The sequence below is a fragment of the Lithobates pipiens genome, unplaced genomic scaffold (assembly GCF_037356315.1).
Source record: "Lithobates pipiens isolate NorthernLeopardFrog02 unplaced genomic scaffold, aLitPip1_a1.2 Scaffold_56, whole genome shotgun sequence".
Classification (NCBI taxonomy): domain Eukaryota; kingdom Metazoa; phylum Chordata; class Amphibia; order Anura; family Ranidae; genus Lithobates; species Lithobates pipiens.
Genome location: NW_027507878.1, coordinates 4,157,441 through 4,179,957, shown reverse-complemented (window position 1 = coordinate 4,179,957; position 22,517 = coordinate 4,157,441). Strand labels below are relative to the sequence as shown.

General features: G+C 53.5%; 2 protein-coding genes across 5 annotated transcripts in view; one reads left to right on the top strand and one right to left on the bottom strand.

Moving 5' to 3' along the window:
- CRBN (cereblon) overlaps nucleotides 1-7,699 on the top strand; it is a 47,051-nt gene extending 39,352 nt beyond the window's left edge. For 2 of the 3 annotated variants that reach the window (XM_077467497.1, XM_077467499.1), the window contains exon 10: nucleotides 1,878-7,699. In XM_077467497.1, coding sequence (XP_077323623.1) covers nucleotides 1,878-2,216 — 339 coding nt within the window. In that variant the 3' untranslated portion in view covers nucleotides 2,217-7,699. The remainder of the gene's footprint in view (nucleotides 1-1,877) is intronic. The other variant, XM_077467500.1, reaches the window with a different exon arrangement.
- TRNT1 (tRNA nucleotidyl transferase 1) overlaps nucleotides 7,573-22,517 on the bottom strand; it is a gene marked incomplete in the record, with an annotated part of 22,082 nt that continues 7,137 nt past the window's right edge. The window contains 3 exon segments of one of the 2 annotated variants that reach the window (XM_077467501.1): nucleotides 7,573-11,524; nucleotides 16,431-16,684; nucleotides 20,944-21,137. In XM_077467501.1, the coding sequence (XP_077323627.1) occupies nucleotides 11,267-11,524; nucleotides 16,431-16,684; nucleotides 20,944-21,137 (706 nt within the window). 2 annotated transcript variants of the gene reach the window in all.

The following is a 22,517-nucleotide window of genomic DNA, read 5'->3' as shown; positions in this document are numbered from 1 at the left end:
ATGTCACCGCTCTCTAGTGATTGGATAGGCTGCATTCTCAGTGATGTCACTGCTCTCTAGTGATTGGATAGGCTGCATTCTCAGTGATGTCACCGCTCTCTAGTGATTGGATAGGCTGCATTCTCAGTGATGTCACCGCTCTCTAGTGATTGGATAGGCTGCATTCTCAGTGATGTCACCGCTCTCTAGTGATTGGATAGGCTGCATTCTCAGTGATGTCATCTTTCTCTAGTGATTGGATAGGCTGCATTCTCAGTGATGTCATCTTTCTCTAGTGATTGGATAGGCTGCATTCTCAGTGATGTCATCTTTCTCTAGTGATTGGATAGGCTGCATTCTCAGTGATGTCATCTTTCTCTAGTGATTGGATAGGCTGCATTCTCAGTGATGTCATCTTTCTCTAGTGATTGGATAGGCCGCATTCTCAGTGATGTCATCGCTCTCTAGTGATTGGATAGGCTGCATTCTCAGTGATGTCATCGCTCTCTAGTGATTGGATAGGCTGCATTCTCAGTGATGTCATCGCTCTTTAGTGATTGGATAGACTGCATTCTCAGTGATGTCATCGCTCTCTAATGATTGGATAGGCTGCATTCTCTGTGATGTCATCGCTCTCTAGTGATTGGATAGGCTGCATTCTCTGTGATGTCATCGCTCTCTAGTGATTGGATAGGCTGCATTCTCTGTGATGTCATCGCTCTCTAGTGATTGGATAGGCTGCATTCTCAGTGATGTCACTGCTCTCTAGTGATTGGATAGGCTGCATTCTCAGTGATGTCATCGCTCTCTAGTGATTGGATAGGCTGCATTCTCAGTGATGTCATCGCTCTTTAGTGATTGGATAGACTGCATTCTCAGTGATGTCATCGCTCTCTAATGATTGGATAGGCTGCATTCTCTGTGATGTCATCGCTCTCTAGTGATTGGATAGGCTGCATTCTCTGTGATGTCATCGCTCTCTAGTGATTGGATAGGCTGCATTCTCTGTGATGTCATCGCTCTCTAGTGATTGGATAGGCTGCATTCTCAGTGATGTCACCGCTCTCTAGCGATTGGATAGGCTGCATTCTCAGTGATGTCATCTTTCTCTAGTGATTGGATAGGCCGCATTCTCAGTGATGTCATCGCTCTCTAGTGATTGGATAGGCTGCATTCTCAGTGATGTCATCGCTCTCTAGTGATTGGATAGGCTGCATTCTCAGTGATGTCATCGCTCTCTAGTGATTGGATAGGCTGCATTCTCAGTGATGTCACCGCTCTCTAGTGATTGGATAGGCTGCATTCTCAGTGATGTAATCGCTCTCTAGTGATTGGATAGGCTAAGGCTGCATTCTCAGTGATGTCACCGCTCTCTAGTGATTGGATAGGCTGCATTCTCAGTGATGTCACTGCTCTCTAGTGATTGGATAGGCTGCATTCTCAGTGATGTCACCGCTCTCTAGTGATTGGATAGGCTAAGGCTGCATTCTCAGTGATGTCACCGCTCTCTAGTGATTGGATAGGCTGCATTCTCAGTGATGTCACCGCTCTCTAGTGATTGGATAGGCTGCATTCTCAGTGATGTCACCGCTCTCTAGTGATTGGATAGGCTGCATTCTCAGTGATGTCATCACTCTCTAGTGATTGGATAGGCTGCATTCTCAGTGATGTCATCGCTCTCTAGTGATTGGATAGGCTGCATTCTCAGTGATGTCACCGCTCTCTAGTGATTGGATAGGCTGCATTCTCAGTGATGTCATCGCTCTCTAGTGATTGGATAGGCTGCATTCTCAGTGATGTCATCACTCTCTAGTGATTGGATAGGCTGTATTGTCAGGATAGGATTGTAATGCTCATAAAATAAAGCTTTGTGTATTGAATTCTCTTGTATATTGCAGGTACGCCTGGACGATCGCGCAGTGCCGAGTGTGCGGGAGTCACATGGGCTGGAAGTTCACGGCGGTCCGGAAGGATCTCTCCCCGCAGAGGTTTTGGGGACTGACGCGTTCGGCTTTGCAGCCACGAATCCCAGTGCCAGAAGACGAGGAGTCCAGACAGGATCAGTCCCCCATCCTCTGCCTGTGAATCCGGAACATTTCCACATCCCCCGCTTTGTCTTCTCCTGGCTCCGCCCCCTGAATACCCTTCAGGGGGAATATCACCGACACAGCCCATCCCCCGCATGTAACACCAAATCTGTTGGCAAGAGGAAGTCCTGTCCTTCCACAAGTCTCTAAGGTTGGAAGCAGAAGACGCTCCCAGCCAGCAAGTCAGATGGACATGAAGGAAAGCCCTGTGTGCTTCTACCATCCCCCCCCCGCTTCCATCGCACACTTCTCTCACTGTTCTGGTGCCTCCTCTGTACACTCCTCTCCTCCCGGGATCCTCGCTGTCCCACCCGCGTACCTCCTGACTTTTCTCCCTCGCCCCTATCGTATGCCTCAACCTCGCTAATCAGTTGCAGAAAAATCCTTTTAGTTTTCTCTTTGGCTTTCTGTACGATTTGTGTTTTCCGGGTTCCTCAACCTCCTCGTAGATCTAGAACCCGGGAACCTGTCCAGTCTGTAGCACCTCAGAAGGTATTTGAGGGAGAGAAATCCGGCTGCACTCCAGGAAGGTTCAAGTGCTGTCAACTTTATGATTTCAGACAGAAAAGCAGAGTCCCCACCTCGGACCTCCCGCTTAACGCGTTTCTCTTACAGAGGAGGGTTTAATCGTAGAGTTCCTGTGTACAGTACTGCAAACTCTCCCAGCTGGACCTGTTCTTCAAGCACGTGCCTAAGAAAATGCCATTCCGAAGGAGAGGCCGTCTTTTAAGCTTCCCATATAGACTATAGATAGTCTCTCCTTAAGGATGAATGCATATTTTGCATAAGGAGGAATGAGCTGGCTGGTGGTTTGCAGAAGTGGCTTTGGACCATGGCCCACGAGAACTGGACCATGGCCCACGAGAACTGGACCATGGCCCACGAGAACTGGACCTTGGCCCACGAGAACTGGACCTTGGCCCACGAGAACTGGACCTTGGCCCACGAGAACTGGACCTTGGCCCACGAGAACTGGACCTTGGCCCACGAGAACTGGACCTTGGCCCACGAGAACTGGACCTTGGCCCACGAGAACTGGACCATGGCCCACGAGAACTGGACCATGGCCCTGGAAAACAGGGTTTTGGCCATGGAGAACTAGGCCGTGGCCCTGGACAACGGGGACACGGAGAACTGGGCCATGGCCATCGAAAATGGGATCATGGAGAACTGGATTATGGTCATGAGCCTGAGGTCCTCTAACAGTCAGCGTTAGTCCACCTTTACCAAAAAATTACCTATGTAGGTAAGGGTCTTCTCTAGACCCCTGGTGCCCAAATGTTGGCCCTTTAGATATGTGATGTGTGGCCCTCGGGACTCAGCAGTCAGTAGTGGGAACGTTGATTAGGGGAATAGCATCGATTTCTATTAGACTCATGTAATACCTTCTCGGTTTGGTATTGACTCATGCGGCATCTCCCCAGCCCACAATGTATCCTGGCCACAGCCATCCCCTCCATACCCCACCCCACCCCCCCTGTCCTCACTCTCTGACCCTCATTGCCTCTATTAAGTCTGCAGTCTCTGACTGTCCTCTTCAGCATTATATATATTGAACGTTCCACGTGCCCCTCCCCCACCCCCGGGTGATGTCAGAGGCCACATTTGAAGACCCCTTTAGCTCAAAAATTGACGACCACTGATCTAGATAAAAACAAACTGTGCAGCCCTTCCTGTAGGTGTTGGCCATTTAGATACCTCCTGAAGCCTGGCTAAAAAAAAATCCCAGAGATGTCATCATCATGTCCTCCCTTGTTGCTAGGATGTTGCTAGGACTCTCCCAGTTGTGTTTCCCCCTCCCATGCACTCTCTCTCCCCTGTCACAGTAGCCCTGAGGTTGGCAATTCATGCAGGGAATAGTAGATCACATATGGGGGGTGGGGGGTTCAAGAGCTTTCTCCTATGATGGCTGGGAGTGCCTTGGCAACATCCTAGCAACAAGGCAGGAAAGGATGATGCCATCCCCGGGAGTTTTTTGGCCAGGCTTTGGAAGGTGCCTACACCTATAGCAAGGTCATTATCCAATGTTTGTCAGAGTTTGTTTTTATCTATAGGCGCCCCCCCCCCCCTTACCTGTGTAGGCAGTTTTCTCGATAAAGGTGAGACATCGGGGGAGGTCCTGGGGGAATCTCTTTGTGTATCTGGAACAATAAAGTTGCCAGCGTTTGAACTATGCTGGAGTGCAGCCAGCTCCCCCTCCTTCCTAGGCTCGTGATTTATGGGGGCCCCCGCCGGTCTGTAAGGGTGACCCTGCCAGGGAGCGGCGCCCTCTACCGTTGGTGTGCATTTGGGCGGTTGCTACGGGTGACAACTGCACTTTATTTGATGGACTAAAAATAGAATCCTTAAAATGATTTCATGTCTCCTCTTGGCCTCCTAAGGATCCAGAAAGGAGGACGATGTCACTTTAGATCTGATTGTCAGTCTGTAAATGTTCACATATCGCGCGTTTTCAGTTCTAGGATTGTGATTGGTCCAAATGTTTGGGGTTTATAAACGGCTCGTCTCTCGGCGGACGGGACAGATCTGCGTCTTTATTCCACGATCACACGGAAGGAATCGAATTCTCAGCCCGATTCTCTTCTCCACCAATCAGAAGATGAGCCCGCACTGCAAAGCAGCAGACTTTGTACCTCCCCCGGGGACGATCCTCGCATGCAGAGCTTACAATCATTTACAGCAGATCTGCCACTGGGCTGCATATAAGTGCCCCCCCCCCCCTTTCTGAAGAAATACCTGCCGGGTAGGAAGTTGGATAATATACTTACTTTTCCCCATCTTCCTCCTGCACTGCCTAGGTGAGGGTGACGCCATCTTCCTTCCCGCCAGATCATGAAGAATGATGATTGGCCCAAACTTTGGGAGAAGATCCTGTACTGTGCTGCACCGTCTTCTTCCGAGGTTTGGGCTCCTCCCATTTCCTGAGATCTTAGCGGCAGGAAGATGACATGACCCCTCCCCCCCTGCACTACAGCATTGGAGGAAAGGTGAATATAGCCCCCCCCACTTAAAGGTATGCAACCCCATAGGAAGGGGGAGGGGCTTCGTGAAAAAGCAGATTGTGCCTCTGGGGTGTAAGCTAAAATAAAAGATTGGAAGGACCCAATGAGGATGTCAAGAAAACGCCCTATTCCTGTCCGGACCACACCCCCCAGAGCCACCGAAACCATGACATCCGACCTCTATGGAGTATGATCAAATAAAGACTACAAGAGGGGACAACTAGTGGCCAGGTGGAGAACTGCAGATGGATGCAGAGTTCCACCAAAACGTGGAAGCTCCGCTAATCTGCCTGTACCTGTTTTCCATCGCACCTCGCTGTGGCGAGATACATCAGAAGTTCGGCCCCCCTCCCCCGCCGTTGGGCCATTCAGAAAGCGCTATGCGCAGTAGGGAGCCGGCTGTGAAGCCGATATCGCTGGATTCCAGCACAGGTAAGTCCTAATATTAAAAGTCAGCAGCTACAGTGTACAGGATGGTGGCTGCTGCCTTCATTTGTTTCATGGCGGGGCTGGAACGCCGCTTTGAGTCCTGGCTCCCCCCCCCCCCCCCACATCCCGACCAATCCCCTGTTTGGAGGTGGGTGAAATGTGTTAAAACCTCCCCTCTTTACCTGTATGTTTGGTCATCAGTACGATTATTTGATACTTTTATGTATTTTATAATGCGTTTCACCTACTTCCAAACACAGGCTTGGTCTGAACAAGGGGGAGGGGCCAGAACTCTTCTGCTTTTAACTCCGCCTTCCATCTGCAATTCTCCATCCAGCCACTAGTTGTAACAGTGTACAATGGGGAGGACGACTAGTGGCCAGACAGAGAATTGCAGATAGAGGTAGAGCTAAAAGCAAGAGTTCTGGGCCCTCGTCCAGACCAAGCCTGTCTTTAGAGGTGGGTGAAACGCGTTAAAACCTCCCCACTTTACCTGTAAGTTTGATTATCAGAGCGATTATTTGATAATGGGTTTTTTTGTTTTTTTATGCGTTTCATCCACCTCCTAACACGAGCTTGGTCTGGATAAGGGAAGTACGAGAACTTTAATGCTTTTAACTCTGCCGTTCTCTGCCTGGCCACTAGTTGTCCTCCCCCATAGTACACTCTTACAACTAGTGGCCAGGTGGAGAACTGCAGATGGAGGGGCGGAGTTAAAAGCAAGAGTCATGGCCCCTCCCTCATCCAGACCAGGCGCATGTTTGGAGGTGGGGGAAACGCCTATAAAAAAAAAGTGAATGAATAATCTTATTGATGGCCAAACTTGCAGGTACAGGGGGGGGGGTAAAAGTACCCTCTCTATCTGCAGTTCTGCACCTGGCCACTAGTTGTAACAGTGTACAATGGGAGAATTAGTGGAGAAATGGAGGTGGAGTTAAAAGTTTGGGCACCTCCCTTGTCCAGACCAAGCCTAATTCCGCCTCCATCTACAGTTCTCCGCCTGGCCACTAGTTGTCTTCCCATCGTACACTGTTACAACTAGTGGCCAGATGGAGGCGGAGTTAAAAGCAGCAGTCATGGCTCCTCCCTCATCCAGACCAAGCCCATGTTTGGAGGTGGGCAAAAGTATTAACAAATAATCTTATTGATGGCCAAACTTGCAGGTACGGCGGGGTGGGGGGGAGGGGTTATTTTTTTCCCAGAACCATAAAAAATTGAGGGCGGGAGGTTGTAATGCGCTTGTTTCACCCACCTCCAAACACAGGCTTGGTGTGGACAAGGGAGGGGCCAGAACTCTTAACCCCGCCTCCATCTACAGTCCCCCACCTGGCCACTAGTTCTCCCCATTGTACACTGTTACAAAGAGTGGCCAGGTGCAGAACGGCAGGTGGAGGCAGAATTAAAAGCAGAAGAGCCCTGGCCCCTCCCCCTTGTCCTGACAACACCTGTTTGGAGGTGGGTGAAGTGCGTGGAAACCTCCCTTCTTTACCTGCAAGTTTGACCAGCCCTATAATTATTGGATAATACTCCATAGAGCTCGGATGTCATGGTTGAGCGCGGTCCGGCCGGGAGCGACTGTGTTTTACGATCCTCTTTAATTTGGTGGCGGGATAATTTAATAATGAAATTTTCCAATACTTTGTAAGATGATTGTTTTGATGTTTGATACATTTTGACGTAAATCACGTTTGTCCCAGAAGCGTCCGCCGGCATTGGATCCCTCCTCTGCGCGTCGCGGAGGTGGGAGGGATTCGATTATAGGAAATACACAGATAGTATGATGACTTCTCTACAATCTTCTCTTTGTTTCTGTGATGCTCTTCATATGTTCATGTAAAAGTCGATCGGATTTGGCAGCCATTAAACATGATGATCTGATCGATGGTGAGAAGCTTCAGGCGATTCGGCTGCCGTCCGTTATTTGCTCGTCATCCTCTTCGCCTTATTCGATAATCATGTACAGTGCAATGATAAGCCCCACCCCCTCCTGCTGTATATACTGAGATCTGATTGGTGGATCACGCAACTCTAGGCTTGCCCCGCCTCCTCCCCATAACACCATTTATTGGGCGATCTTTTTTTTTTTGTATGTTATTTTTTTTTATTTCTATTGAACCAGAAGTGACTATTGCACTGCAAATCGATCGATGTCTATAGAATATAGAAATAAATATGAAGCCAAAAGCTCTCTATGCTGGAGAACGGCGCGCCGCCTGTCTGATTTATTGGTCTGAATACAAAAAATGGGAACACGGAGCCACATAAAAGAAAAAAAATAGTTTTTATTATCGGGGTTCAGAAATAGAGACACAGACAACCTGTAGGTGACCCCCCCCCCCCCCCTCCCCAGTCAGTGCTGACCATCCAGCCAATTACATTCCTTTAAAGTCACATGATATCCGAGTGGCCAGTCAGAGGGGTTCTCCAGGGATGAGAATAAAGTGGGCGGTGTGAAGGCTGAGACCTTACTGGAAATCATCAATGTCGGGACGGAAAGGTTGAGAGCCCCACAAAAGGTGAAATTCAACGCGTTTCAGGGGCCATGTCCACCTTCTCCATAGGTTGAAGAATGATAACATTACTCTTAGGCTACTTTCACACTGTAGCCGCGTTAGTGGTAAAGCGCCGTTTGGCCGCTTTTAACCCCGCTAGGTGCTGAAAAATGGGTAAATGGCATGTTTCGGAAGCGCTGCCCATTCATCCTAATGGGCGGGGCCAGTTTGGGAGCCCCATATACACCCCTCCCAAAGATGCTGCGTCCAGGACTCTGTAGCGTCCTGCTAAACGCACCGCCCCCAATGTGAAAGCACTCGGGCTTTTCACGCGGGAGAGGCGGTTTTCAGGGCCTATTTCTAGAGCTAAACCTCCTTCAGTGTGAAAGGGGTCATACAGCCACAGGTGACATGCTAGCCGAAACGCGTTGAATCTCTTTTGTCTTTATTGTCATGTGCAATCTTTGTGGCGCTATCATTCTTCATACAAAGAAATGAGGGGTGCCACTTCAGGCCGGATATGCCGAGTGCAGGCAGGGGAAAAGCTCGGGGGACAGCTCTGTTTACATTCTGGTACTCATACATGCAGCCGCTCAGACTTAAGGCCCGCCCACCAAGAGGCCGCATATGTGCGCACCTCTGCCGGGAAGGGGTTAAAGTCATTGTAATTGTAAATACTCTAAAAATAAACAGGTGTATAATCTGCTCTGTGCAATGAAACCTCTTCTCAGGTCCCCTGCCGGCACTCCTGGCTCCTCCCCCCACGCTGCGTGCCCCCACAGACAACTGTGCGCTCGAGCCACCCTGCATGCGTCTAATGACACAGACAGCGGGACTTGGCCCCCAGCACTGGCTTTGATTCGCAACTGCCTCAGCAAATCCAGTGAGGGGAGAGCTGCAGACGTGCACAGGAGGGGTCAGGTGAGCGGGGGGGGGGGGGGTGTAAGGGGTGGGGTTACAGATACTCAAACAATTTTTTACCTTAATGCAAGGAACAGGGAAACAATGTTTCGGCTGTATAAATGTTTTATACTTCACTCAACATGGAGATCAGCTTGACGTAGACCTGTGCACTGCTGGAAAATGTTTTGCTTTTTTTTGGGTCATTTGTTAAAATCTAAAATTAGAAAATAAGAGATCTGAGAAAACTAAAATCTAAAATAACTATTACATTTACAGGTATTGTAATTTCCTTTCAAATGTGGCTGTTGGTGAACGTAACGAATAAAAATGTATCTGAAGTTACAAATTATCCAAAATAATGAAAGTCGCATCTAAATAAATGGAACGGAACAAATTATTAATAATAATAAAACATTTTTATTTTGATTATTTCTTATCATTTGTTACTTTCCATTTGTTTAGATGCGGCTTTCTTAACAAACGGATAAATTCGTTACTTTCACTAACAGCCAAATTTGAAAGGAAATTCCAATACCTAAAATGTAATCATTTTATTTTCATAATTTTGATTTTCGAATTTTCATTTATGAATTTTCAAAATATTCAGAAAAATTTGTGAAAACAGTTTTTTTCGTTAATTCAGATATTTCCGAATTTGTAAAATTCATTAAATAAATTGGGAACGAAACGAATTGCACATGTCTAGCTGGAAGCTACACGGATGGGTTTCTGGTCACAGAAGACGCAGGTAAAGCAGAGCACAAAGTGACCGCTGCGCATCATTTACTGTATTCCTGGAGTGACATTTTAAAGAAGAACGAGTAATGGAAACATCAATGGCGGCTATTCATTTGTGTGTCATCACAGATCTCCGCTTCCCTAATAAATCTCATCTTTACAGCTACAATTAATGCCCATCAGTTCCTCCCCTGCATGAAGCCCGATTTATGGGTCTTCCTATTATGGAGCTCTGTTGCTGCCTCTGCTGGGAGGGAGCCGGTTGGTCAGTCCTATGTATGTGCTCCAGTCATGTGAAGGAATGTCATCAGCACCCCAAGGATTCCTCGAAAGGGTCCAGAGCTCTACTCCATGGTACACACATGATAAATATACATTTCGGAGCCACACAGGGCCCCTTCATAAGGCAAGTGACTCTCCTGAAGAAGGGGCCCTGCGCGGCTCCGAAACCTTGCTGTATATTGATCATGTGACCATAAAATAGAGCTTTGGACCCTTTTGGAGGACTCATTGGTGTGCTGATGACATTTCTTCACTTGGAGGATCCAAAGTTTCCAGCCTATGGTCATTACAGCAGCCAGCAATCACAGCCGGTTATGTTGAACGTGTGTGTGGGGAAATTGCGTTTGGACCAGACAGTGATGTGGACACGCCCCCTTTTCATCTGCACGAGAAGTAACATCCAAAGTCCCTGGAAAGCACCTGATGCTGGAGATGAGCAATGTCAATCACATCCAATTGGTTTCTTAATAAACAGTCTGATCAACCAATGGTAAGGTGGGGGGTTGTGCAAGGTGAACTGTGCACACTGGGCGTGTCTGTACACACCTTAAATACCCTCTGTGGCACAGATTCCCCCTGCTGCCTAGGCCCTTATGTCATTTACTGGCCCCTTCCTTTCGTGAATGAACATAGTGAGTGATCGGTACTGATCACTCATTGTGTTCATACGTAACTGAAGCCTAATAAGCTGTGTTTTATAGTTATTGTTTCCTAGATACACACGTGTGTGTGTGTATGTATGTGTGTGTTTTGGAGTGTACACCCCAACACAATAGGCTGCGCATGCTTATGGTGCTAGTTCAGTATTCACAGCACCTGTCACCATAGGAAAAAAAAAAAAAAAAAAACTTACATGCATCTTGTCCCCTGGGGGGCAGCAGATGAGTGCTGCGAGACTTCAATCATCTGTAGATTAAAAACCACTAGAACCCCCCCCGCCCCCCAGCAGAGTAAATTGAAAAGAATCCCTTCAAGTAATGCGCAAAGGATAGTCTACATTCTTAGGACCCTCCCCCCCAACTAGGACAGTCTGTGTTCTCAGGACCCGCCCCCGCACAGGGTAGTCTGCAATCTCAGGACCCACCCCCACACAGGGTAGTCTGCGTTCTCGGGCCCCGCCTCCACACAGGGTAGTCTGCGTTCTCCTGTCCCGCCCCCGCACAGGGTAGTCTGCGTTCTCGGGTCCCGCCCCCCGCACAGGGTAGTCTGCGTTCTCGGGTCCCGCCCCCGCACAGGGTAGTCTGCGTTCTCGGGTCCCGCCCCCGCACAGGGTAGTCTGCGTTGTCGGGTCCCGCCCCCGCACAGGGTAGTCTGCGTTCTCGGGTCCCGCCCCCGCACAGGGTAGTCTGCGTTCTCAGGACCCTCCCCCTTGAACGCTGTTCAGAAGTTCCTCTTTGTCGCTCCGGTACCCGCTCTCCTTCCACTGCTCCCGGAGCTCCAGCAGGATCCTCCCGATCTCCTTGCCGGAAGAGACTCCCAATCGGCGGAGGTCGTGCCCGCTGACCGGGAAGCGAGGAAGAGTCCAGCCTTCCATTTCCTTCAGGAGGCGCTCCTCGCCTTGGTACTTCAGCAGCTCGCACACCTTCTTCTGGATGTCCACATCTCGGGACTGCTAGAGGGAGAGCGAGAAGTAAAAGCTGATCACTAATATGTCTTACGGTTATAGGTAAAAGGTGTTTTGAATCCCATCTTTCATTAATCCCTGATGATCCTGCCATAAAAGGTTCTTGTTCAGGCACTTCCTGTTTTAGGGCGACAACGCTGTGTCTTTACATCCCCACCGCACGCCCGAGTTGTCACCTGCCTCCTGATTAGCTGATGCTGATGATGATGATGACAGCACAATATAGAGCAGGGATATGCAATTAGCGGATCTCCAGCTGTTTCAGAACTACAAGTCCCATGAGGCATAGCAAGACTGACAACCAAAAGCATGACACCCAGAGGAAGAGGCATGATGGGACTTGTAGTTTTGCAACAGCTGGAGGTCCGCTAATTGCATATCCCTGATATAGACTACAAGACCCCTTTCACACCACACCGCCCATAGCATCAGTGGTAAAACGCCGCTATTTTTAGCGGCGTTTTACCGCCGGATTTGCGCTAGCGGCCGAGAAAGGGTTAAAACGCAATAGCGGCGTTTTGCCGGCGGTATTACAGCGCTGTCCCATGGATTTCAATGGGGAGGAGCGGTAAACACAGCGCTCCAAAGAAGCTGCTGGCAGGACTTTTCCCTGATGTCCTGCCAGCGCACCGCTGTAGTGTGAAAGCCCTCGGGGGGATCACACTACACACAATGGTGCAGCTTCTTTAGGGCGGATTGCAGGCGCTATTTCTAACGCTATAGTGCCTGCAAAACCCCCCCCGTGTGAAAGGGGTCTTAATGTGTTCTGAAGGTCATTGCACAGCTATGCTGCTCTATTGTCACCCTCAGTTGCTGAGTGACAGGAAATCCGCAGCAATAGGTGAAGCAAAAAAAAAAAAGATAAGAGATGTAAAAGATAAATAACGATTGTTTACGCTACATGGTGCTTCAGCAAACAACACGTGAACCCGTTTGTGTTTTGAAGTAACTGTTAAATCCGGACAAAGCGCTAAATACACCAACGGCATTCATAGAGGTGAGCCGTTTTATCTGCTGAAAGATTTGTATTTTTGTCCATCCAGTCTTGAGATTTACACAGCTCTGTCATCGACCACAGCCCTGTCTGTGTTGAGTTGTGACCTCATATTATACGGTTTTTGGTAAATCTAAAAAAGGGAAAAGTGGATAACGTATGGCATGGCCAGCCATAGTATGTGAGGCCCACGCTGTGCATTGTGGGATTATATCACAGCAGTCAGTAAATAACAGAGGTGACATCTAGAGACGGCCCCTTTGGTCGCGACCTTCCACAAAAAGTCTCAGTTTACGTCATACTTTTATTTGAGGAATTAATACAAAGTACATCATTGCTGCACAAAGCGTTGTGTCATCTCCATCCTATCTGTACAGAACACAAGAGTTCTATCTCTTCTCCGCCCCCCCGAGGACACAGCAATTCGGGTACAGCTGGGACTGAGTCTGACGCGCCCCCCTGAGCACGGCCCCCGTCTCCAAAGACTCTGCCGCCCCCTGAGCACGACCCCCGTCTCCAAAGACTCTGCCGCCCCCCCCCCGAGCACGACCCCCGTCTCCAAAGACTCTGCCGCCCCCCCCCCGAGCACGACCCCCGTCTCCAAAGACTCTGCCGCCCCCTGAGCACGACCCCCGTCTCCAAAGACTCTGCCGCCCCCCCCCCGAGCACGACCCCCGTCTCCAAAGACTCTGCCGCCCCCCCCCCGAGCACGGCCCCCGTCTCCAAAGACTCTGCCGCCCCCTGAGCACGACCCCCGTCTCCAAAGACTCTGCCGCCCCCCCCCCGAGCACGACCCCCGTCTCCAAAGACTCTGCCGCCCCCCCCCCGAGCACGACCCCCGTCTCCAAAGACTCTGCCGCCCCCTGAGCACGACCCCCGTCTCCAAAGACTCTGCAGCCCCCCTGAGCACGACCCCCGTCTCCAAAGACTCTGCCGCCCCCCTGAGCACGACCCCCGTCTCCAAAGACTCTGCCGCCCCCCCGAGCACGACCCCCGTCTCCAAAGACTCTGCCGCCCCCCCCGAGCACGACCCCCGTCTCCAAAGACTCTGCCGCCCCCTGAGCACGACCCCCGTCTCCAAAGACTCTGCCGCCCCCCCCCCGAGCACGACCCCCGTCTCCAAAGACTCTGCCGCCCCCCTGAGCACGACCCCCGTCTCCAAAGACTCTGCCCCCCCCCCGAGCACGACCCCCGTCTCCAAAGACTCTGCCGCCCCCCCCCGAGCACGACCCCCGTCTCCAAAGACTCTGCCGCCCCCCCCGAGCACGACCCCCGTCTCCAAAGACTCTGCCGCCCCCCCCGAGCACGACCCCCGTCTCCAAAGACTCTGCCGCCCCCCCCGAGCACGACCCCCGTCTCCAAAGACTCTGCCGCCCCCCCCGAGCACGACCCCCGTCTCCAAAGACTCTGCCGCCCCCCCCCCGAGCACGACCCCCGTCTCCAAAGACTCTGCAGCCCCCCTGAGCACGACCCCCGTCTCCAAAGACTCTGCCGCCCCCCTGAGCACGACCCCCCTCTCCAAAGACCCTGCCGCCCCCCCGAGCACGACCCCCCCTCTCCAAAGACCCTGCCGCCCCCCTGAGCACGGCCCCCGTCTCCAAAGACCCTGCCGCCCCCCTGAGCACGGCCCCCGTCTCCAAAGACCCTGCCGCCCCCTGAGCACGGCCCCCGTCTCCAAAGACTCTGCCGCCCCCTGAGCACGGCCCCCGTCTCCAAAGACTCTGCCGCCCCCCCCGAGCACGACCCCCGTCTCCAAAGACTCTGCCGCCCCCCCCGAGCACGACCCCCCTCTCCAAAGACTCTACCGCCCCCCCCGAGCACGACCCCCCTCTCCAAAGACTCTGCCGCCCCCCCGAGCACGACCCCCCTCTCCAAAGACCCTGCCGCCCCCCTGAGCACGGCCCCCGTCTCCAAAGACCCTGCCGCCCCCTGAGCACGGCCCCCGTCTCCAAAGACTCTGCCGCCCCCTGAGCACGGCCCCGTCTCCAAAGACTCTGCCGCCCCCCCCCCCCCCGAGCACGACCCCCCCCCTCTCCAAAGACTCTGCCGCCCCCCCCCCCCGAGCACGACCCCCCTCTCCAAAGACTCTGCCGCCCCCCCCCCCCGAGCACGACCCCCCTCTCCAAAGACCCTGCCGCCCCCCTGAGCACGGCCCCCGTCTCCAAAGACCCTGCCGCCCCCTGAGCACGGCCCCGTCTCCAAAGACTCTGCCCCCCCCCCCCCCCCCGAGCACGACCCCCCCCTCTCCAAAGACTCTGCCCCCCCCCCCCCCCAAGCACGACCCCCCTCTCCAAAGACTCTGCCGCCCCCCTGAGCACGGCCCCCGTCTCCAAAGACCCTGCCGCCCCCCTGAGCACGGCCCCCGTCTCCAAAGACCCTGCCGCCCCCTGAGCACGGCCCCGTCTCCAAAGACTCTGCCGCCCCCTGAGCACGGCCCCGTCTCCAAAGACTCTGCCCCCCCCCCCCCCGAGCACGACCCCCCCCCCTCTCCAAAGACTCTGCCGCCCCCCCCCCCCCCGAGCATGGCCCCCCCCTCTCCAAAGACTCTGCCGCCCCCCCCGAGCACGGCCCCCCCTTCCAAAGACCCTGCCGCCCCCCCCGAGCGCGGCCCCCGTCTCCAAAGACCCTGCCGCCCCCCTGAGCACGACCCCCGTCTCCAAAGACTCTGCCGCCCCCCCCGAGCACGACCCCCGTCTCCAAAGACTCTGCCGCCCCCCTGAGCACGGCCCCCGTCTCCAAAGACTCTGCCGCCCCCCCCGAGCACGACCCCCGTCTCCAAAGACTCTGCCGCCCCCTGAGCACGGCCCCCGTCTCCAAAGACTCTGCCGCCCCCCCCGAGCACGACCCCCGTCTCCAAAGACTCTGCCGCCCCCCCCGAGCACGACCCCCGTCTCCAAAGACTCTGCCGCCCCCCCCGAGCACGACCCCCCTCTCCAAAGACTCTGCCGCCCCCCCCGAGCACGACCCCCCCTCTCCAAAGACCCTGCCGCCCCCCTGAGCACGGCCCCCGTCTCCAAAGACCTCTGCCCCCCCCCCCCGAGCACGACCCCCCCTCTCCAAAGACTCTGCCGCCCCCCCGAGCACGACCCCCCCTCTCCAAAGACCCTGCCGCCCCCCTGAGCACGGCCCCCGTCTCCAAAGACCCTGCCGCCCCCTGAGCATGGCCCCGTCTCCAAAGACTCTGCCGCCCCCTGAGCATGGCCCCGTCTCCAAAGACTCTGCCGCCCCCTGAGCACGGCCCCGTCTCCAAAGACTCTGCCCCCCCCCCCCCCCGAGCACGACCCCCCCCTCTCCAAAGACTCTGCCGCCCCCCCCCCCCCCCGAGCATGGCCCCCCCCTCTCCAAAGACTCTACCGCCCCCCCGAGCACGGCCCCCCCTTCCAAAGACCCTGCCGCCCCCCTGAGCACGGCCCCCGTCTCCAAAGTTATAATTGGGGGGCTGATGCATCAGTTTGCTATTGCCCAAATCATTCCGTAGGTGGCAGCATAACCCGACTGTACTGGTTTTTCTCTCCTTGCAATTGGCTCATCATTTATTTTAGATTTTTTCAAATATTATGCAGAAAGCCAATTAACCGAAATCCTAAAAAGTAGGAACTCCGTGTCGGTAAGATACTTTCTGTCACAATATCATAAAGGGATGTTGGGGGTCGGGTGTAACACTTGATATTGCAGCTGAGAACTAGGAGCGCACACTTGTGCACTGCCAGCATTAATGATAGAGAATAGCCAAATCATTTTTGTTTTGTAAACAAACCCATGTGGTCGCAAAGATCGGCCTGTCAGTGAGCACATGATTGGGAGCCAATCAGAGTAGTGCATTGTGGGTATTATAAGACCAGCGCTGTCAGTGCTGTGCATTGTTCACCTACAGATTGGGTAAGATTGGTGCGTACTCACGTCAATAATGTAGTCCTGATAGGGCTTCAGTGGCGCTCTGTCCGCGTGGTCCGCCCTCAGGTCTCGCCTCTCCTTCAGTAGAAAAAGCGCCAGGCCTTTCTCCTCTTTGGAGATCTTCAGCCTCAGATCCAGTTTCTGGATGGAGTCCGGGTGGGAGAAGAGTGCAGTCAGGAGGGTCATGGGTCTGGGAGATAAGTGCTCGGCGTGTGAACAGACCTGAGAAAATTCCTCCAGGTTCCCGTCTTCTGGTAATCCTGGGAACAAAGCGGGAGAGGCTTCATCATTGCCAGGACTGTGAATGGGACCTGCCCCGTTTTCTGGATGTCCTGAGAAGGGCATCCAGTACCTACAGTGCAGATTTCGTACGTTTGCCCCCCTGACAAAGAAACCTTCAAATTTTAAACGGTCGGTTTATTATAACTAGGGATGAAATCTATACAGGGGTGATCAGTGCTTGTAACCCCCCCCCCCCCCATATCCAGGCATCAGGTGAAGCATCGGAGCAACAACTACTCTGGCAAATGCTCGGTATCAATACTAGTATCGGTATCGGGACAACACTAAATATAACAACAGTGAGAGAACAACAACAAAAATGTCCAGAAAAATGGATTTTAAAAAAAAGTTATAAATTGATTTGCATTTTAATGAGTGAAATAAGTATGTGAACCCTTCACATAAACATGACTTAGTAGTTGGTGGCAAAATCCTTGTTGGCGACCACAGAGGTCAGACGTTTCTTGGAGTTGGCCTCCAGGTTCGCACATCTCAGGAGGAATTTTGTCCTCTTTGCAGATCTTCTCCAAGTCATGAAGGTTTCCAGGCTGATGTTTGGCAACTCAAACCTTCAGCTCCCTCCACGTATTTTCTATGGGATTAAGGTCTGGAGACTGGCTAGGCCACTCCAGAAACTGAATGTGCGTCTTCTTGAGCCACTCCTTTGTTGCCTTGGTGGTGTGTTGTGGGTCATTGTTATGCTGGAAGACCCATCCATGACCCATCTTCAATGTCCTGGCTGAGGGAAGGAGGTTCTCCCCCGAGATTTGATGGTCCATGGCCCCGTCCATCGTCCCTTTGATGTGGTGAAGTTGTTGTGTCCCCTTAGCAGAAACTCCCCCGAAGCATAAGGTTTCCACCTTCATGTAGGATGGTGGGGGGTGGTGTTCTTGGGGTCATAGATCCTCCATGTATGACGGTGGGGGATGGTGTTCTTGGGGTCATAGATCCTCCATGTATGACGGTGGGGGATGGTGTTCTTGGGGTCATAGATCCTCCATGTATGACGGTGGGGGATGGTGTTCTTGGGGTCATAGATCCTCCATGTATGACGGTGGGGGATGGTGTTCTTGGGGTCATAGGTCCTCCATGTATGACGGTGGGGGATGGTGTTCTTGGGGTCAGAGGTCCTCCATGTATGACGGTGGGGGATGGTGTTCTTGGGGTCAGAGGTCCTCCATGTATGACGGTGGGGGATGGTGTTCTTGGGGTCAGAGGTCCTCCATGTATGACGGTGGGGGATGGTGTTCTTGGGGTCATAGGACCTCCATGTATGACGGTGGGGGATGGTGTTCTTGGGGTCATAGGACCTCCATGTATGACGGTGGGGGATGGTGTTCTTGGGGTCATAGGTCCTCCATGTATGACGGTGGGGGATGGTGTTCTTGGGGTCATAGATCCTCCATGTATGACGGTGGGGGATGGTGTTCTTGGGGTCATAGGTCCTCCATGTATGACGGTGGGGGATGGTGTTCTTGGGGTCAGAGGTCCTCCATGTATGACGGTGGGGGATGGTGTTCTTGGGGTCAGAGGTCCTCCATGTATGACGGTGGGGGATGGTGTTCTTGGGGTCAGAGGTCCTCCATGTATGACGGTGGGGGATGGTGTTCTTGGGGTCATAGGACCTCCATGTATGACGGTGGGGGATGGTGTTCTTGGGGTCATAGGTCCTCCATGTATGACGGTGGGGGATGGTGTTCTTGGGGTCATAGGTCCTCCATGTATGACGGTGGGGGATGGTGTTCTTGGGGTCATAGGACCTCCATGTATGACGGTGGGGGGATGGTGTTCTTGGGGTCATAGGTCCTCCATGTATGATGGTGGGGGATGGTGTTCTTGGGGTCATAGGTCCTCCATGTATGATGGTGGGGGATGGTGTTCTTGGGGTCATAGGTCCTCCATGTATGATGGTGGGGGATGGTGTTCTTGGGGTCATAGGTCCTCCATGTATGATGGTGGGGGATGGTGTTCTTGGGGTCATAGGTCCTCCATGTATGATGGTGGGGGATGGTGTTCTTGGGGTCAGAGGTCCTCCATGTATGACAGTGGGGGGTGGTGTTCTTGGGGTCATAGGTCCTCCATGTATGATGCTGGGGGATGGTGTTCTTGGGGTCAGAGGTCCTCCATGTATGACGGTGGGGGGTGGTGTTCTTGGGGTCATAGATCCTCCATGTATGACGGTGGGGGATGGTGTTCTTGGGGCCATAGGTCCTCCATGTATGACGGTGGGGGATGGTGTTTTTTGGGGTCATAGGCAGCATTCCTTCTCCTCCAAACACGGTGAGTTGAGTTGATGCCAAAGATCTGGATTTTGGTCTCCTCTGACCACAACACTTTCCGCAGTTCTCGGAATCATTCAGATGTTCATTAGTGATCTTCAGACGGACCTGTACATGTGATTTCCTGAGCGGGGGGGCCTGTACATGTGATTTCCTGAGCGGGGGGGCCTGTACATGTGATTTCCTGAGCGGGGGGGCCTGTACATGTGATTTCCTGAGCGGGGGGACCTGTACATGTGATTTCCTGAGCGGGGGGCCTGTACATGTGATTTCCTGAGCGGGGGGGCCTGTACATGTGATTTCCTGAGCGGGGGGACCTGTATATGTGATTTCCTGAGCGGGGGGGCCTGTACATGTGATTTCCTGAGCGGGGGGGCCTGTACATGTGATTTCCTGAGCGGGGGGACCTGTACATGTGATTTCCTGAGCGGGGGGACCTACAATCTCGTCCCCGACATACTTGGACAGCTCTTTGGCCTTGGCTATGGTGGAGAGATTGGAATCCGATTGCTTCTGTGGACAGGTGTCAAGCTGAGATTAAGAGCACTCCCTTTAAGGTAGAGTGCTCCTAATCTCAGCTCATTACTTGTAAAGAAGACACCTGGGAGCCAGAAATCTTGCTGATTGATCGGGGATCAAATACTTATTTCACTCATCAAAATGCAAATCAATGCATAATTGTTTTGAAATAAATTTTTCTGGATATTTTTGTTGTTATTCTCTCACTGTTATAATAAACCGACCAATAAAATTATAGACCGGTAGTTTTTTTTGTCAGTGGGCAAACTTACAAAATCAGCAGGGGGAGCAAATACTTTTTCCCCTCACTGTACACAGTTCTCTCAGACCCCACCTACTACCACTTACCTTTCTCGCTCCTCCACGGTTGGGTTCCCTCTCTGGCTCAGTGGTGCTTCTGGGTTCTGGCTCAGGTGTCACAGCCAATGACGTCATAGGTGTGTGCCTCTTACAGGGGCCACACCTATATAAAGGACACATCCACATGTGCCAAGATTCGAGAAATGCTCCGGCCTGAGCTCCTTTCCTGTGTTTGTTTTTCTCATGTACCAACCTTGGCTGCTGTTCAGATTTGCTTGTCTGCTCCACCTGCCCCCGTGCTTGTCTGCCCCCCCCCCCTGCTCGTACACCCCCCCATGCTTGTTCGTCCTCCCTGCCCCTGTGCTCGTCTGCCCCCCTGTGCTTGTCTGCCCCCCCCAGCCCCTGTGCGTGCTTGCTTGCCCCCCCCACCCACCACACACACACCTGTGCTTGTCTGCCCCTCCTGCCCCTGTGCTTGCTTGCCCGCCCGCCCCCCCCCCCCCCCCCCCCACACACACACACACACACACACACACGCATGCATGCACACACGCACACACACGCATGCCTGTGCTTGTCTGCCCCCCCCCCCCTGCCCCCACACACACCCCTGTGCTTGTCTGCCCCCTCCTGCCCCTGTGCTTGTCTGCCCCCTCCTGCCCCTGTGCTCGGGTCTGCATTTGACTTTTGTTAAACCACGGCGGCCATACATGGATGGAAATTCAGACAAGTCTCTGCTGAACCAGCCGAATTTCCATCCACATACGGCCGCCCTCAGACGACACATCCCGGGGGATCCCACGTCCCGCGATGTCACCTCACTCACTCTCATGATAAGCCACGATAGCGACATATAAAGGTCTGACAACCTCCCCGGCCCCTTTCCTGACAGAACTCTCCCCAGACAAACCGAAGGATCCAAAATAAGGAGCAAATATGCAAGGCAGCAATCTGTGTAATCTGATCTCCCTGCTGTTCATGTCTGTTTAGGCACAAAGCTGCTGCTCGTACATGGAGTCTGCCACCTTCTGGCTGCAAGTGGAATACATCATAAGACACACTAATATAAAGTATTTCTTATCTGCCAGATGGAGAATAGGAGGACATACATTCCCGTTAGGATAAATAGTAACACCCACCGACATGTGAAGCCACGCCCAGATCATATATGAGCCGCATCAGATGAGTGACGTGTCTTCCCTCCAAGATCTTCTTCAGTTCCACCCAAATCCTCTCCCCCGAGATGCCGCTCAGCCCCCCGACATTGTCTCTGATGGCGTCCAGCGTAGCCGAGCTGTGAATTCCCGACTTCTCTGCGATCTTCCCATAGAACCTGCCGGAAGAACATCAGAGGAACCCAAACGTTACACTCATCATAGACTATATGGGTGAAAGGGGGGGGGGGGGGGGGGGGGCATCCTTGCAGGTTCACCACCGTCCCCCTCCCCCCCCCCCCCCAAGGAGCTTTATAGGAGGTGTAATGTCCACTGCCTCATCCCCCCCCCCCCCCCCAGGAACTCAGAGGTGTAATGTCCACTGCCTCCCCCCCACGAGGAGCTCATAGAGGTGTAATGTCCACTGCCTCCCCCCCACGAGGAGCTCATAGAGGTGTAATGTCCACTGCCTCCCCCCCCCGCGAGGAGCTCATAGAGGTGTAATGTCCACTGCCTCCCCCCCCCCGCGAGGAGCTCATAGAGGTGTAATGTCCACTGCCTCCCCCCCACGAGGAGCTCATAGAGGTGTAATGTCCACTGCCTCCCCCCCCCCCCGCGAGGAGCTCATAGAGGTGTAATGTCCACTGCCTCCCCCCCCCCCGCGAGGAGCTCATAGAGGTGTAATGTCCACTGCCTCCCCCCCACGAGGAGCTCATAGAGGTGTAATGTCCACTGCCCCCCCCCCCACGAGGAGCTCATAGAGGTGTAATGTCCACTGCCTCCCCCCCGCGAGGAGCTCATAGAGGTGTAATGTCCACTGCCTCCCCCCCGCGAGGAGCTCATAGAGGTGTAATGTCCACTGCCTCCCCCCCCCACGAGGAGCTCATAGAGGTGTAATGTCCACTGCCTCCCCCCCCCACGAGGAGCTCATAGAGGTGTAATGTCCACTGCCTCCCCCCCCCCGCGAGGAGCTCATAGAGGTGTAATGTCCACTGCCTCCCCCCCCCCCACGAGGAGCTCATAGAGGTGTAATGTCCACTGCCTCCCCCCCCCCCCCCCCACGAGGAGCTCATAGAGGTGTAATGTCCACTGCCTCCCCCCCCCCCCCCACGAGGAGCTCATAGAGGTGTAATGTCCACTGCCTCCTCCCCCCCCCCCCGCGAGGAGCTCATAGAGGTGTAATGTCCACTGCCTCCCCCCCCCGCGAGGACCTCATAGAGGTGTAATGTCCACTGCCTCCCCCCCCCCGCGAGGAGCTCATAGAGGTGTAATGTCCACTGCCTCCCCCCCACGAGGAGCTCATAGAGGTGTAATGTCCACTGCCCCCCCCCCCCACGAGGAGCTCATAGAGGTGTAATGTCCACTGCCCCCCCCCCACGAGGAGCTCATAGAGGTGTAATGTCCACTGCCTCCCCCCCCCCCACGAGGAGCTCATAGAGGTGTAATGTCCACTGCCTCCCCCCCCCCCGCGAGGACCTCATAGAGGTGTAATGTCCACTGCCTCCCCCCCCCCCCACGAGGAGCTCATAGAGGTGTAATGTCCACTGCCTCCCCCCCCC